Source organism: Pseudomyrmex gracilis, unplaced genomic scaffold (assembly GCF_002006095.1).
Source record: "Pseudomyrmex gracilis isolate BER0280 unplaced genomic scaffold, ASM200609v1 scaffold_39, whole genome shotgun sequence".
NCBI lineage: Eukaryota > Metazoa > Arthropoda > Insecta > Hymenoptera > Formicidae > Pseudomyrmex > Pseudomyrmex gracilis.
In genome coordinates, this window is record NW_018020623.1 from 729,648 (window position 1) to 744,438 (window position 14,791).

A 14,791-nucleotide genomic window follows, 5' to 3' on the forward strand; every position below is an offset into this window, starting at 1 on the left:
CCTCGAACTTCACAGTATATCACTCGCATTCGCAATCGCGCGTCGTTTTCTTTTTTTCAAAAATCATGTAAAAAACTTTAGACTTAATATTATTTTTTTCGCGTCATTTAAATTCTAAATCCATGAACGTTCTCTCTCTCTCTCTCTCTCTCTCTCTCTCTCTCTCTCTCTCTCTTTCTCTTTCTCTTTCTCTCTTGTGTGTGTGTTTCACGACGAATAATATTAATTATGAGGCTAAAGTTTCCGCTTGAAGTTCTTCATACGAAAAGCAACGGTAACCTTGTAAAACTGGCACCTAAATGGGCAAAATTTGCCTGTTTGATGATCGCGTGATGCAAATTACTTTAGAGCTATTGGTCGCGTGCATGCCGATTGTAATACATTTAACTATGCCATAAATCTTACAATCGCGATGCACAAATTATTTCACTGCACGCGTTTACAGCTCCGCGATAATAACTCAGCGTTGTATAGAATTTTTATGACATTTATATTACTAACATTCATCCATCCCGTCGAAATGATTAACTTTATGCTCTATGTTTTCTTGTTAGAGAAAATAACAAATTGAAGAAATAACATATGGTTTTGTGTGTATATTAAAAATATAAATTCCTAGAAAAAATTTTTAGTAATTTAAAAATTACTTTCTCGCGAAAGTTACGAGTTTTTTTTTTTTAAATTGAGTGATAATACGCTATAATTTTCGAGACGCCATTCGAGAATTTATTAGCAATCACCAACTGTCAATACTATCGATCGATATATATTTTCAAAGTATTTCAAGAAGAGTCTCTCGGTATCGCCTTACAAGTCACATCGTTTAATAGCTTCCGCGTTGTCGTATATATAAACTGTCAAGACCCGATGTATTTATAGAGTTGCCGTGATACACAACTACAGCGTACTTCCGTCAAATAAGAACGCGGTAGGTAGGTAGGTATATATAAGTGCGATAAAATTTTGTGTCAAAGAGATGTTAATGGTACGAGAGAAAGCGCATGTATTAATATAAATCTTTCTCATGTTTTTTTTTACGAAACAGTAAAAAACGTCGTGTTTTCGGCTTGTTACTTGTGTCGTAACTTTGTTTGGAATTTGTGTCGTAATTTTGTTTGGAAAACACGGTTATATTTGTTATTCGCAGGTGAGGTAATTAAAAAAAAAACAAAAAACAAAAAAAAACCAAAAAAAAACAAATGTGAAAATATACACATGTCATTGAAGACACGCGTCTAGAGTGTTAATCGATTAAAAACAAAGAGAGATATCGTTATTTATTTCATCGAAGAGAATATCAAGATCATAAAGGACAGTTGTTTAATGGCACTTTGTCAAGCGAAACCGTGAAAAATCCGCGCTCCAGAAATGGAGAGCAGAGATAGATCTCAGACTGGGCGAAATGCCGCATCGTGTTTACCGCATCGTCGACATCGATCAATCAATACACACGGTAGTAGTGGACTTGCCCACGTGATACAGTAGGGGGATCGGGATGGATATTGGATTGCAAGATGAAAGCTGCTCGTTAAATTAGTTTCTAATCTGTCTGATCTCTGAAAGCGCCGAGTTCCCGGGCTTCATTCTCGTGCGTCTAATCATTAATCTCTGCCAGCAGATGTGCCGCCGTCATTGATTTAAATCACCGGCGCGTTGGTTAACCCTTCCTAATCTAGTCTGCCCGTCTGGACCAAGCCTGATGCCCGATCGAATTGCCGGGAGGATGTAACGAGATAACGTGTACTGTTGCATATACACACAGAAGTGGAAGCGAACGTGTTCCGCGTTGCTGTCTCGAAAAGGAAACGGAAAAGAAAATCCGACTTCTGCTTCGATAGACACTGTCAATTTTTCTTTTCTTTTCCCCGTGAGAAGCTCGATGTCGCCCGCGTACTTCGAAGGAACAAGTCCACCGAGAATGCACACATACAAATGTAAACGCGACGATCGTGAGAGACAAGTGTACATTGTATTGAGTTGACAATGGCGCGTACCAACAAATTTCTGAGAGATTAAATTCTCACGTTCTCTATGTAACTCAACGTACAGACTCAACCTCAACCCAATCTGATTGCTTTGTTTCATATTACGAAAAACAAAATTAATCTGACTGGAGATTTTGATGATCCTCAGACTCGATTTGATCGCATTTTGTTCATTTATTTCAACGTAAAAGTAAAATACTCCGGTTTCCAACAAAGCTTAGAATGCTCTAATGCGGAATAAATTAAAAAAACTTCTGTATAAAGTAAATTAAAAAACTATTGTATATATAAGTATTGAAAATATAAATTTACATTTTCTAATAACCATGCAAGTAAAAACAACCTCTGATCTTAATTAGATCCAAAGCTCTCTCCCTCTCTCTCTCTCTCTCTCAATACAAAGAGCAGCACTCGCAAAGTAAAAGACGAGAAAAATGGTGCGCATCTTCGCTGCGTTTTCCTCGCACTCTCGGCTGACTCGCGGGGGTTGACAGCGGAAAGAGAAGCGCGCAGTGATATCTCTCGACGAAAATTTCGGTACACGCTCTTTGCGGGGCCGTCCGCGGGCTCGTGAGCACAGGCCGGAGACAGTAAATCAAGCCCCCGAGAGTGAACTCTCGGCGGTGGCAAACAATGCGCGGCGTGACGAAGGCATTGTCGAGTTTACGCCCCGCGGGGTGGCTCTCTCCCGGCTAACATCCAGAGCTCAGTTCACTCACTATTATGGAACGAGAACGGCGCGGCGGCGGTGGCGGCGGTGGCGGCGACGGCGGGAGGAGAGAGAGATGGGGAGCCCCCATCAATTACATGGGAAATTGCGCTCGCATTATTTATGTGCGTATACACCGACACGAGCCGCGCGCACTAGGCCACGCCACGCTACTCCACGCCACGCCGCCGTGCCATGCCGCAGTTCTCCGCAGCGGTGGTTATCGATAGCCCGACAAAGAGGACATAAATAACGCCTTTTGCGCCAGTACACGTTCTGTATGCTCATATCGGTACCAACGTGTATATGCTCTCTCCCGTTATTCGCACATCGGACGGATGATTCTTAGCGAAGCGACGATCCATTATCGGAACTGGCACGTACTCGGGAATAGGGGAGGGTCCTCCTCTTAAGCGTATGTACAGGGTTCGGTATTAAATCGAGGAAGCCTCGCGATGCGCTGTTATTGGCTCGCGACGCGAGTTACTCGCGGTAATTATCGCTGTTTGTAACTTCCGTCCGTTAAAATCAGAAATTCCGAGTACGGAAAGTGCAATTGTGTTAAAAATATTGTCTTTCTCTTTAATTGGGTATCAATTATTTTGTTTATATTGATTATAAGTTTAACAATATATCTAAAACTCTTTTTTTAAAAAAGGAAATAATTCAGAGAACTTGTCTCTCAAGATACACAAAAGATTTCGAAATTTTATCATATTTACTTTATGTTGCTGAATTCCCCGCCTCGTCGTTCGATGATATAGCGGCAACGGCACTTAAGCGCTTTTACCACCAGAAATCGTGTCGCACGGAAATATCGCGCGACTAACGCGACGCTTTATACGTCCGACCGTACATAATGTACGGATACGTAAGGTACGTGAATAGGATGACAAACTTAACCTCCGGGCAAAAGGAGTAGGATATACGGCAGGAGCTGCCACATCGGTGGAAAAGTCCGAGAGGGTGGCGGAGCGCGGTATTCGGAGTGAAGGGACGGGAGCGGGGGAGATGGATATACGGAGCTGCCGAACGAGGCGACAGCTGTCGATTTCGTGCAGCCCTTGTGCAGAATGCGCCAGTGGAGTTGCAACCGACTACCCATAAATAACGCGCTCGTTTCTGGAGCGCGCACGAGACGAGGAGGGAGAAATTGAAAAAAAAAACAGAGCGAGAGAGAAGGAGAGAAAGAGAGAGAGAGAGAGAGAGAGAGAGAGAGGGAAAGAGAGGGAAAGAAAACGCGCCGAGAAGTGGAAGGATGAGAAGGTGAAGAGAAGGATGAAGAAACGTCAGCGACGTCACGCGAACGTTGTCGACCGAGCGTCGAGCCGCCACCTCGCGCGTTCCGTACGCGTTCGTGCTCGTCGACGACGTGGCGGGATTAGTTCATTACCCGTGCGTTATACTAATCGTGTTTACGCTTCGCCTGATCGATGTGCGGTGAGCGGAGGGTGATTATCCGTCGCCGGAGTAGCTGAGCTACGCTGAGACACGATGACGCGCGTGAGGAATCACGGACTACGGCAAGTCGGGCAAAGTCAGCTCCGAAGTGTGGCAAACGAGATTCCCTCTTTCTACGGCGGCGCGTCGGATTTGAGAGCTAATCTTAAAAAAGTTCTTCGAGAACCTTCGGGACACAGAAAAAGAGAAAAGAAGGGTGAAAGAGAAAAATGACGGTCAGGTGGAAAAATATTATCGGTTGTTGTTTCGTAGAAGAGCGATTTATAACACAATTATTCGAGTAATTTTCGAACACCGCGCCAAGTGTTGCTCCTAGGCATTAATTAACATGATTGATCGCGAGATGATGGAAAATAATGGAAACTTCCCGCCGGAATAACTTCAGAAGCCCCGGCACAGTCATTAAGAAGTCAAAGGAAGTAGAACTGCGTGACGAAAACCTATAAATCGTTCGCGTAATTGCGCGCAACGCGCTGCATAGTCTGTTATTACCGGAGACCGATAACGATAATGTTCGCACAAACCATGTGCCGTATGCATTAACTGTAGCTTTCGAGCGTCATATAAATTCTCTTTACGTCATTCTCGTATAAAATGAGAAAACGATATGTGTCACTTAACTACATGTCATACTCGAGTAGCATCAGGTATAATTATTGTAAGATATCTCGCGAAGTTTGAATGAGAGAGAGAAATATTTGTCGGTCGTAAACAGGTCAGGTCAGATATCGTATATTTTCGTATCTGCAGTATTCCATGTAGTCCACGTCTTTAAATAGTTAATTGACCTTAATTGATTGCAGAAACTGTGTTATAATATATTATCAAACGAGAAAGAGAGAGAGAGAGAGAGAGAGAGAGAGAACTAGTTATTATTTAAATCGGTCCGTGAGTATCGTTTTGCTCTATAAACATTTTACAAACTCCTCTAAAACATGTAAATGTATTTGCATTTAACTTTAACTATTGTAATCATTAATGTTATATAAAAAAATATATAAAAAATATATAAAAATAAAATCATATAAATTATTTAAAATATCTTTAAAAAGAGTGTACCATATAATTTTTAAATTGTTGCTCGTCTGTTCACAATACGTATAATTTAGCGCAATCGCGTATGTCGTGTATAAAACTGACTTAGAAAACGAAATAAAAAACCTCGATTATCTCTTATTATACCAATATGTATGTATGATATTACTCGTTGCCAGTTAAATATGACTGCTATCTCATAGTCAAAATCTCTTTGTTTCGTCGCTGTTTATATTCTTCTATGCGTCATGATCTCTCGTCCCATCAAGGAAGTAGATTCTACTGATGCTTCACTGCCATAAGTAACGTGACAATCTCTCTGATCCATACATCATGCTTCATGATTTGTTCCGGTTCGTAATGTAACATCGCTGCTTCATAGTCAATATTCATGTTAATCATTTATCATTCTGTCGCAACCACGGGCTTGTAAATGTTTGCTCGTTCTGCATTAGGTTGACGTAATGTTCACGGAATCATATAAATCGTTGCATTAGATACGCACATATGTTGTACGTACGCGCGCTGACTCAAATAAAAATAGTTTTTATATGCGCATGCTAATTGCCTATCATTTATCGAGCGATAAGTATGCACAAGCAATGAGATTATTAAGATGAGCGTTAAATTGTAAACAAACCGCGTGTAATGTTTTTTTTTTAGTTGCCGCAAAAAAATAAGCTGCCAACGAGTAACACGTTCGTCAGAATACGTCAGAAAATGATAGAATTAAAAACAAAAAAAGAAAAAAAAAGAAAAACATTACCACAAGTGATATTTTTACAAAAACATGTTGATTCGAAGAGAATTTAATGTTTTAAAAAATAAAAATCCTGTCGCTTTTATTTTATTTAAATAACGCGAGAAACGCGACGACGTTGTAAAGAGTTAATAGGCTAATGGTTCGCTAATAGTCACATATTGCACAAGTCTCGGCGCTTTCCCATCCGAAAGAAACCCGGGCAACAATATCCCCGGCACTATTTCTATCTTATCTTCCTGCCGGGACGACGTTCCGGGCGGTTGTTAAATACGAACAGTTTCCACGGAAGAGCATTAGCGGCGTTATTAGCGCTAGTTAGAGGATACGCTTTGGTGAGAGATGAGAGCGGTGTATAATTATCCGTGCCTCTTCCCCTCTCTCTGTCTCGGGCCCGAACAGACGAGGACGACGTGTTTATGTGGCGCCGACTGAGGCAGCCTGGCAGGAGTGTCTTGTATTATCTGCAACATCAGACCAACCGACGACGACGGGTCGTTGAAGGAGGAGGGTAGCGAAGTCGAAATGAGTAACAAGTAATTCAGCCTTTCTTGCGCGCGTCGCAGCTGCTCACTGAGAAATTACGAACTTAGAGAGCGGGTACTTACAGCGCGAATTTATTACGATTTAACGACATTGCGATATCGCGCACACAGATTCGCGCATGTAAATTTGCGTCAAAGAGAGAAGCAACAACACGCATATTTCTCTCGATTAGAGGGTTGCGAACGAGAAGTAGCAAACAATTTATTAACGAAATTTATGCCAGTCTCGTTAAAAATATTTTTTGTTTTGTTTTGCAAAACTACATTTCATACGTTTTGCGACTGACAGAATACACGGGCGTATGTAAAAATATATTTTTATTCTGATTTTTAAAATAAATCGAAATAATCGAAATCGAAAATTTGCCGATTCATGATTTTTAATATCTATCTCTTTAATATGCATCTCTGCGACATAAACACCGCGGTGTTTCACGCATCCCCATCACCACTACCGTTTTCACAAATGTCACGTTAATGTCGCGAATGGTCTTCTCTTAATGTTTAATTAAAGCACCGTATTAAATCAGGTTACATGATACAGTACGAGAGAGAGTCAATAATCAATACGAATTACGTAAATCACCTTTTCCGCGTGGCACGTGCAACACAATCATGGCGCGCCGCGCACAACTCCCCTATAATTTTGCGAATAGTAATGAGAGGAATTGACACTCGAATTTCCATGAAACAATTGATATGCATTTCGATACATCGGCTAACGCATCCGTATCCGCCAACATGCACCATTGCCATTGCCACTTCAATCCATTTTAGTCAAATTCATTAATTGTTACAATATGCATTAGACTCCGCGTACCAGGCGTTTTAAACGTTTTCGTATTAAATTTATTTCGGTATTAAATTTTCATTCATGTATCATAAATATAAAATTCTATTTCTCTACACACACACACAAAGAGTGTGATTGCTGAAGTAAAATAATAGTTTACATACAGACAACAAACATTTGTGTTCGCACAAAACATAAGATGACTTGGCTATATATGCAAAATAATCACTTTAAATAAATTTAAAAGAAAATGTAATAAATTACAATGTCTAAAAAATTGCGATCGTTATATTTATGACCACATACAACTGCAAATATTAGATGTTGTCGAAGAAATATTATATTGCTTAGTTATACAGTCGGTAGAATATCAGAACTAGTGTTTATTATTATGGTTTGCAACACACACAGCGAGGATGTTTTTTGCTATTTAGTTTTTCATGGCTTTACAACTGCTCTAAATAAATTACATAGAAAATCTTTTACTATCTGTGCCTTGTGTTCAGGCATATCCTTTTTATTGCGGATAGAGAGCCTTTATAACGCTCTCCCGATGCGTTTGCCGTATATTGGACCTCAAGCGTGAATGCATCGTCGTAAACGCATGAACAAAGGCTGCGTTTAAGTGCATAAGGCGATCGTTATACTGCTTCACGCTCTACTTATTGGTATATTATAATTGTTCGATATACTTTATCGCTTTACTTTATCGCCCTAGGATTCGATGTCGAAATAAAACGCTTTGTAACGCGATATAAAATAGCTCCCGTTTTCCCTTTGTGATAACCAAAAAATTCTTTCCTAAACAAAATCCTCGACATCAAATTCATCAATCAACGTTCGCGCAATTGTACAAGAACCTTTTCTCGCGTGCGAGAGAGCGTGTTTTATTTTGTTCGCGTAAACGACGAAATGCCGCAATCCTTCCAAAACGCTAAGAGCGGACCGTTTTACGATTACGCATTCAACAAATCTCGCATGTAAACCTTATCATTTCGCACACTCGCGCGCGCGCGCGCGCGGCGCGTATCGTGAGATCGTGCAGGTGCCGGGGCGTTATACGGTGGCATCCATACCTCTTTAACAACGCCACGATGCCAGGCCCGAACGTTGGAGGTAACAGTATCAGTGCGAAGTAGCAGTACATGCACGAGAGAACTCCCTCAGCGGTGGCGCGGGGTCGTGGTGGGAGTCGCGAGAGGGCACCCCGTGCCAGTTGACACGTCGTTGGCCGGGTCGCTCGCACCCGGCAAAAGTGTCGGAGTAGCGCGAACCGACAACGACCACCGTGTCGCTACGTCCGCCGTCGTCGTCGCCGCCGCCGTCACCTTTGCGTTCGCCTCTTTCGCCCGCATTGGTTAGTCGCTGCCGCTCGTGGTGTTTCGTGTCGCTCCGCGCGTCGTAGTCGCGATACACCGTCCGATGTCGTGGAGAGGGAAGGGGGGAGGGTAGGGGGGCGCCCACGATGTTGTCGCGGAGACGCGAAGAAGGGGAGAGATGCTCCCCGGGGGAGCGAATCTGCGGTGGTATAGTGGGGGAAGTCAGCTGAACAGTAAGGGAACAACGAGGGTTGAGGCGACGTGAAGGGCGAGCGGCGTTCCACGTCGACCGCTCCGGAGCGTTTCAGTTGTGAGTCGAGTCTCGTCGCGTCGACTTGTAGTGTTACGTTTGCACGAATGTTGTAACGTGAGTCATCAGTTTTTCCGCTTCTTGTGTGGCGAAACGGATACCACTTTTGCCACTAGTGTGCTACCGTTTTTCTCTTTCTGTTTTCGTTTTGTTTTTATTTTGGCTTAAGACGAAAGAGCGCTTTATTCAAGTCTTATGGGCTAAAATAAGTGTCGTCGAAAACCTCGTGCATGGCTCCGTTCGCGAGTGACACCATTGTTCCGCTGCTGCCACGGATATAAGAAAAAAAAAAAAGTGCGACGCGAATCTAAATCAAGTTGGTTCGCCGATGCGCCGAAGAGTGCGGTAGAAAAGTGGTGCTTCTGACGGTGCGAGCGAGGATCGACCGCGAAAGATGCTGACGTCCAGCGCGAATCAGTATCTCCGTCCTGAATACCTCACGCCGCTGCCTACTACGGTTAGTCTCTCTCTGTCTCTCTCTTTTTTTCTCCCTTTTTCTCCTCTCTTTGTCTATGTACGCTATTTACGAACGTCTATTATTATTTTACATCCCCTGTTCTCCCCCTGTTTACATCGCGAGTTAACGATTTCTCGAGATATGCATCTTTCAGCGTTTCATGTTTAACGAGCTGTTATTTCTTAGCAGCTGTCGTTCGCATCGTTTTGCGTGCGGAAAAATTATAGAGTATTTTGAAGAAAAAAAACATCGTTTTCTTTGCATCTGTTTTATATGCATTTCAAAAAAATGGAGAATATTTGCTTTGTTACGTATTGAAATGAGAGAATTTAAATTCAATTTGTACCGTGTGTATGTGTGTGTGTGTGTGTGTGTGTGTGCGTGTAAATATTTAACATATAAATTAACAACATTATTTTGAGCGCGCGTGTATAATCTTTCGATGAAAATAAACGACTCTATTTCGCAATTTTTGTACACTTCATTTCGAAACTAATTGCAACGCGAATAAATAAATAAAATAAATACAACCGGAACGCGCGCAACAATCGCACTGATTACCAAAAAGCATTTTGTGGAAATTCACATGTATTTATATTTTATTAAGGCAAGTGCATCTCTCTCTAGTCAAATTATTCCAAGTGTCGCGTATACACAAGTCTCGCTTGAAAATATCTTTTCTAGCGGCTCATTAACGTCGCCTGTCGTCGTTTCGTTAATCCCGACGGAAACACGCGCGTCGCGTTTTATACTCTCCTCCGGACTCCTGTTAAACTATTTTGGGGACAGCGAATGTTGGCAAAGTCTCGGCGTGCGTCGGTCTGATTTACGCGCGTCATAAATCAACATGCGATTCGGTAATACAATGCTGATTGTTGCGCGCGGAGAATGAGATGGAAAAGCCAGTGAAATATAGAGCATTCGATCGACTCTTCGTTATTGCGCGGATATTGCCGAATGTATTATTGATATAATAGGCTTACGTGTGTGTAATGGTCAAATTTTTCCGCAGTTAATCAGCTGCAGTTAAGCGTTCAATTGGCGACGCACATGCGTTCGCTTAAATTAGCATTTGCAAAATCGAACGGAAATTGAATGTAACACAGTAGCAATTTGATTTTTACGAGAAAAAAAACAATTTGTCACGAAAATAAATGAGAGATATATAAATTTGCACGTATGTAGGAGAAATACTCTTTGGTTTGTCTCGTTAAAAGAATCTATGTCTATACAGAACACGATGTTACAAAGAGTAAAAAAAAAAAAAAAAAAAAAAAAAAAAAAAAAAAAAAAANAAAAAACAATTTGTCACGAAAATAAATGAGAGATATATAAATTTGCACGTATGTAGGAGAAATACTCTTTGGTTTGTCTCGTTAAAAGAATCTATAACTATACAGAACACGATGTTACAAAGAGAAAAAAAAAAAAAAAAAAAAAAAAAAAATAAAATAAAGAAAGTGCTGTTTTAAATAAAACATTTGTCGGTTTTTGACGTTATAAAAAAGAAATAAAAATGACACGATGTTAAGTTTTTTGTTTCTTTTTGAAACTAGAAACAAATTGACCACATAAATATCTTTGTAACAAAAGGAATCGACCAAACAAAAACTTTTGGCAAGACTAATGCTTTTTATGTGAGTCACTTTTGAAAAATAATCCAACAATTGCAGTTATTGTGCGCAAACAGCAAATCAGTAACATAAGAGAAACTCTGGAAAAAAAATCTGGTTCACGTAAAGAATGAGGATCATTTCAACGGGGGGTTGCATAATGCACCGGACGAAGGGTTGGAAGCTCGTCACGCGGTGCATAAATTAGTCGCTACAATTAAAAGCCGGCGGGCGACATTAGCGGATTAAAATATTACGTTCGAACGTTCCCGTTAACTTTCACGAGCGCAATTAATATATAGCTCCGCGTTGCCGTAATGGCCTGTTGCAATTCACGGCATTAATATCTGTCGGCGTCGCGCCATTAGTACCGACCCGGCCGTGAGCGGCGGGTTAGTGTTGCATGATCGTTGCATTTTAATTACGACGGAACATCTGTTCGGTGGACGTATCAGTCGACGAGAAATATCGCTCCTCTATACGTTAATTATACCGAGTGCATCATCGTGGCCACTTCGAGCCGGGGGACCCGCGAAGGCGCCGATACTAAATTCCCGCACTTTACACGCTAATGACGTCTGTATCGAGCAATTGCATATTGATTATATTTCTTAGTGCGTTCTTCTTTTCTTTTTTCTTTCTCTCTCTCTCTCTCTTTCCGATATAAAAAGAAAAATACTCCACACGGATGACGATTATCAACGACGTTCCGCATCGCTGACGCGTCGCGCCTCAAGCTTCTTAAGAGTTATAACGTGTGCGTAAATACCTCTTCCGATTAAATGATCGATTAATCGAACTAGAGAGATTATTTGCAGCAATTTTGCAAGCGTCTGAATTAGAAATTTGCATCAGATTAAATTGCCGGTAGAAATAATTTTAATACTTAACACGTTTGTAGAACTCGTCAGAAGACGCATAATCCGTGCGTCGAGCAAAAAACGAAGTTTTCGATAATCAAATCAAGGAGAATTCTGACGGATAAGTTTATCCGACTCACCCACCCTTCATCCACGTCACTTCTCACTTGTCGAGAGACTGACATAGAGCTACAGATTGCGGTTTGCGCGTCATTAATTGGACTTGCTTCCATCCGGACACGTCACGCGCCAAGTTTCGAGTTGTCAGATCGTATACTGCGGCGTAAAAACTATTGATTGGAAATCATTGGTGTGCGCGTTGAGAAAAACATCGGTCAAATAATTAGATTTCTTTCTCGAACAACATCGACAGATGCTAATTACTTTGAAATTAGTTGATCGTAATTATAACGTTTACGCATCATCGTACGTAACAAACATAAAAAAGTTTTGCGTATCAAGTATCTACACTATTCTAATTTCTGTAACTTTGTGAGAGTTGTAAATCTCAAGTGTGTAATTATTATGTTGAAGAAGTGTGTGAGTCGCTTGTTTAAAAATCTCAATTTTTAAAACATAAATGTATACATAAGACACGGTTCCCAACATAAACATCTCACCCAAATAGTGCAACTCAAGGTTAAGTAGATTATTTTTATTTTGATTTCAGTTAGATGCAAAGAAGAGCCCACTCGCGTTGTTGGCACAAACGTGCAGCCAGATAGGAGCAGATACACCGTCCAACAAATCCCTGCTGAGTTCTTTGGACAAGTCGTCGAGTAACAGATCATCCAAGACGGAGCAATGTCGCGAGAAGTCGTCGCCGGCGGTGACAGTGTCAGTCACGACAACCCCGTCGATCGAGTCCACAAAAACCAGTTTCAAACCGTATGAATCCTGCCTGGGTCGCGAGAAAGCGTCCTCGCCAGATGAGCCACGATCGGCGTCGAGCCATTCAACGTCCGGTCGATCCAGGACGCCAGGCAGCAGCGGCAAAAGATGTCCCAGCAATCAAAGCAGCACGTCAACGCGCGCGGTTACGCCGCAAGGTAGAAAAACCGCGACTCCGAACGGCGAGGTAACGCGGGACTCGCCGGCTTCGAGGAATTCGTCGTCCTCAATGATACAGGCATCAAACAGTACGATGGATTCCGCTGTCACGAGTCAGCCAACCGTCAGTAGCCCCTCGTTACAGTCGAAACCCGCCTACAGTCCCGCCGGCGTACTGGCGATGACCGATCCGTCTATCAAAGATCTCCCATTGGGCACGTTTAAGCCGGCCTGCACTTTGCCGGCCTCCACCGCCGCCTACTTAGGCTATACTCCCGGTCAGTTGCCGATCGACGTGATGGCCAGCTCGCTCATGTCGCAGCACCATGCTGCTGCTCTGAAGAACGGTTTTGCGGCCGTCAACCCTTACGTGTACGCGCGGCTCAAGAATCCGACCGGAACGGTCGACGGCATGATGCCGATTTGTCGCGATCCCTACTGCACCGGCTGCCAACTCAACTCGCATCTACTGTCCAACTCGAGCTCCGCGGCGGCGGCGGCGGCAGCGGCCGTCGCCAACCTCGCCAACGGCAAGTTGTCGGCGAGCGCGACTCCTGGTACCTGTCCAGCCGGCTGCGCGCAATGCGATCATAAACCCGGCACCGTCTCACCTTACGGACCGCTCGGTGCGGCCAGTGCGGTATACGCGCACGCGCAACTAGCCGCTTTAGCCGCGGGCACGCAACTTCCTTACGTGTGTAGCTGGATAGCCGGCGACACCGCGTACTGCGGCAAGCGATTTGCCACGTCGGACGAGCTGCTGCAGCATCTAAGGAGTCATACCAGCGTGACAACGAGCGCCGCAACCGATCCTGCGAGCGCAGCCGCCGCGTTATCCCTGTTGACGCCACCGGTTGGATTACCACCGACTCATTCCCTACTTGCAAGATCATATCCCACGCCGCCGTTGAGCCCGCTCGCCACCGCGCGTTATCATCCGTATGGCAAACCCTCACCGTTGATATCACCGTCACTGTCGTCACTAGGTCTGCCGTTGCCGCCACCGCCGCCGCCACCGCATCCGCACGCGACTGCCGGTTTACCGCCGTACTTCACGCCGTACTCCCTCTATGGACCTCGTCTGGGCGCCGCTTCCGGGATGCATCAATGAGTTCTTGGTACTGAGCGTTCGTGAGAGCCGAGGAATAGTAACTTGCGAGGCGAACTGTGAATTTCTCTGCAAATTCTCTCGCGTAGTATGTAAAACGGAAAGTGTTGGTTTTTTATGCTTGTTGTTGTCACGGAGCTACGTGGGAAACATCAAGTTTTTGTCGAGCAGAATATTGGCGCGGTAGGATATATTCTTTTCGATTATTACATGATAGGGTATACTCTCTCGGTGTGTCTTCCGCAAATTGTGAATTTCAATTTATAATTAAATTACAATTAATACAATTATGTTGAATTTTGATTGTCTTGTATTCAAAAAAATCAATATAAAACTTAAAAAGGAAGAACATACACAAAACGATTTCTTTTTTATTTATGGATATGATGTTAATATACCGATTTTCTACTATATCAAATGCAAATGTTTCAACCCTCGCGCTACACTTAAGTAATTTGTAATTTTGTTTTCTCTCGTCTTTAATTGTTGCTTATTTATAATAAATCTTCATAAATTTTATTCGTAAAGTCTGAACAAAAAAAAATTAAAAACAAAACAAAATCTAAAAACAATAAAAATATATAATTGAAAATATGTGAATAATTTAGAGTCCCAATGTATATTTAAGATATGTAAATAAAATTTAAAAAAAAATGTATTTTAAGACTTCTGAGCACTACAGTCATATTTACGTTAGAATAGAAAATTATGACCTTTTGTTATGCGCAATTTTTGCATCAAAGAACTAGATTTTTCAATTGTAATTCGAACTTTTATTATTATACA

At 42.4% G+C, this 14,791-nt stretch overlaps 1 protein-coding gene across 1 annotated transcript; it reads left to right on the top strand.

The window, feature by feature from the left end:
- Nucleotides 1-8,831: 8,831 nt before the first annotated feature.
- LOC109852910 (zinc finger protein Elbow-like) lies at nucleotides 8,832-14,531 on the top strand. The gene is made up of 2 exons (XM_020424488.1): nucleotides 8,832-9,374; nucleotides 12,518-14,531. The coding sequence occupies exons 1-2, from the start codon at nucleotides 9,312-9,314 to the stop codon at nucleotides 14,006-14,008; spliced, it is 1,554 nt and encodes a 517-aa protein (XP_020280077.1). The 5' UTR covers nucleotides 8,832-9,311; the 3' UTR covers nucleotides 14,009-14,531.
- The last annotated feature ends 260 nt before the right edge of the window (nucleotides 14,532-14,791 follow it).

Excerpts from the sequence above, each read along its gene's own strand:
- LOC109852910 (XM_020424488.1), top strand. The coding sequence starts at position 9,312 with ATGCTGACGTCCAGCGCGAATCAGTATCTCCGTCCTGAATACCTCACG. Across the intron at positions 9,375-12,517 it reads TCACGCCGCTGCCTACTACG|TTAGATGCAAAGAAGAGCCC; the intron begins GTTAGTCTCTCT and ends TTTTGATTTCAG.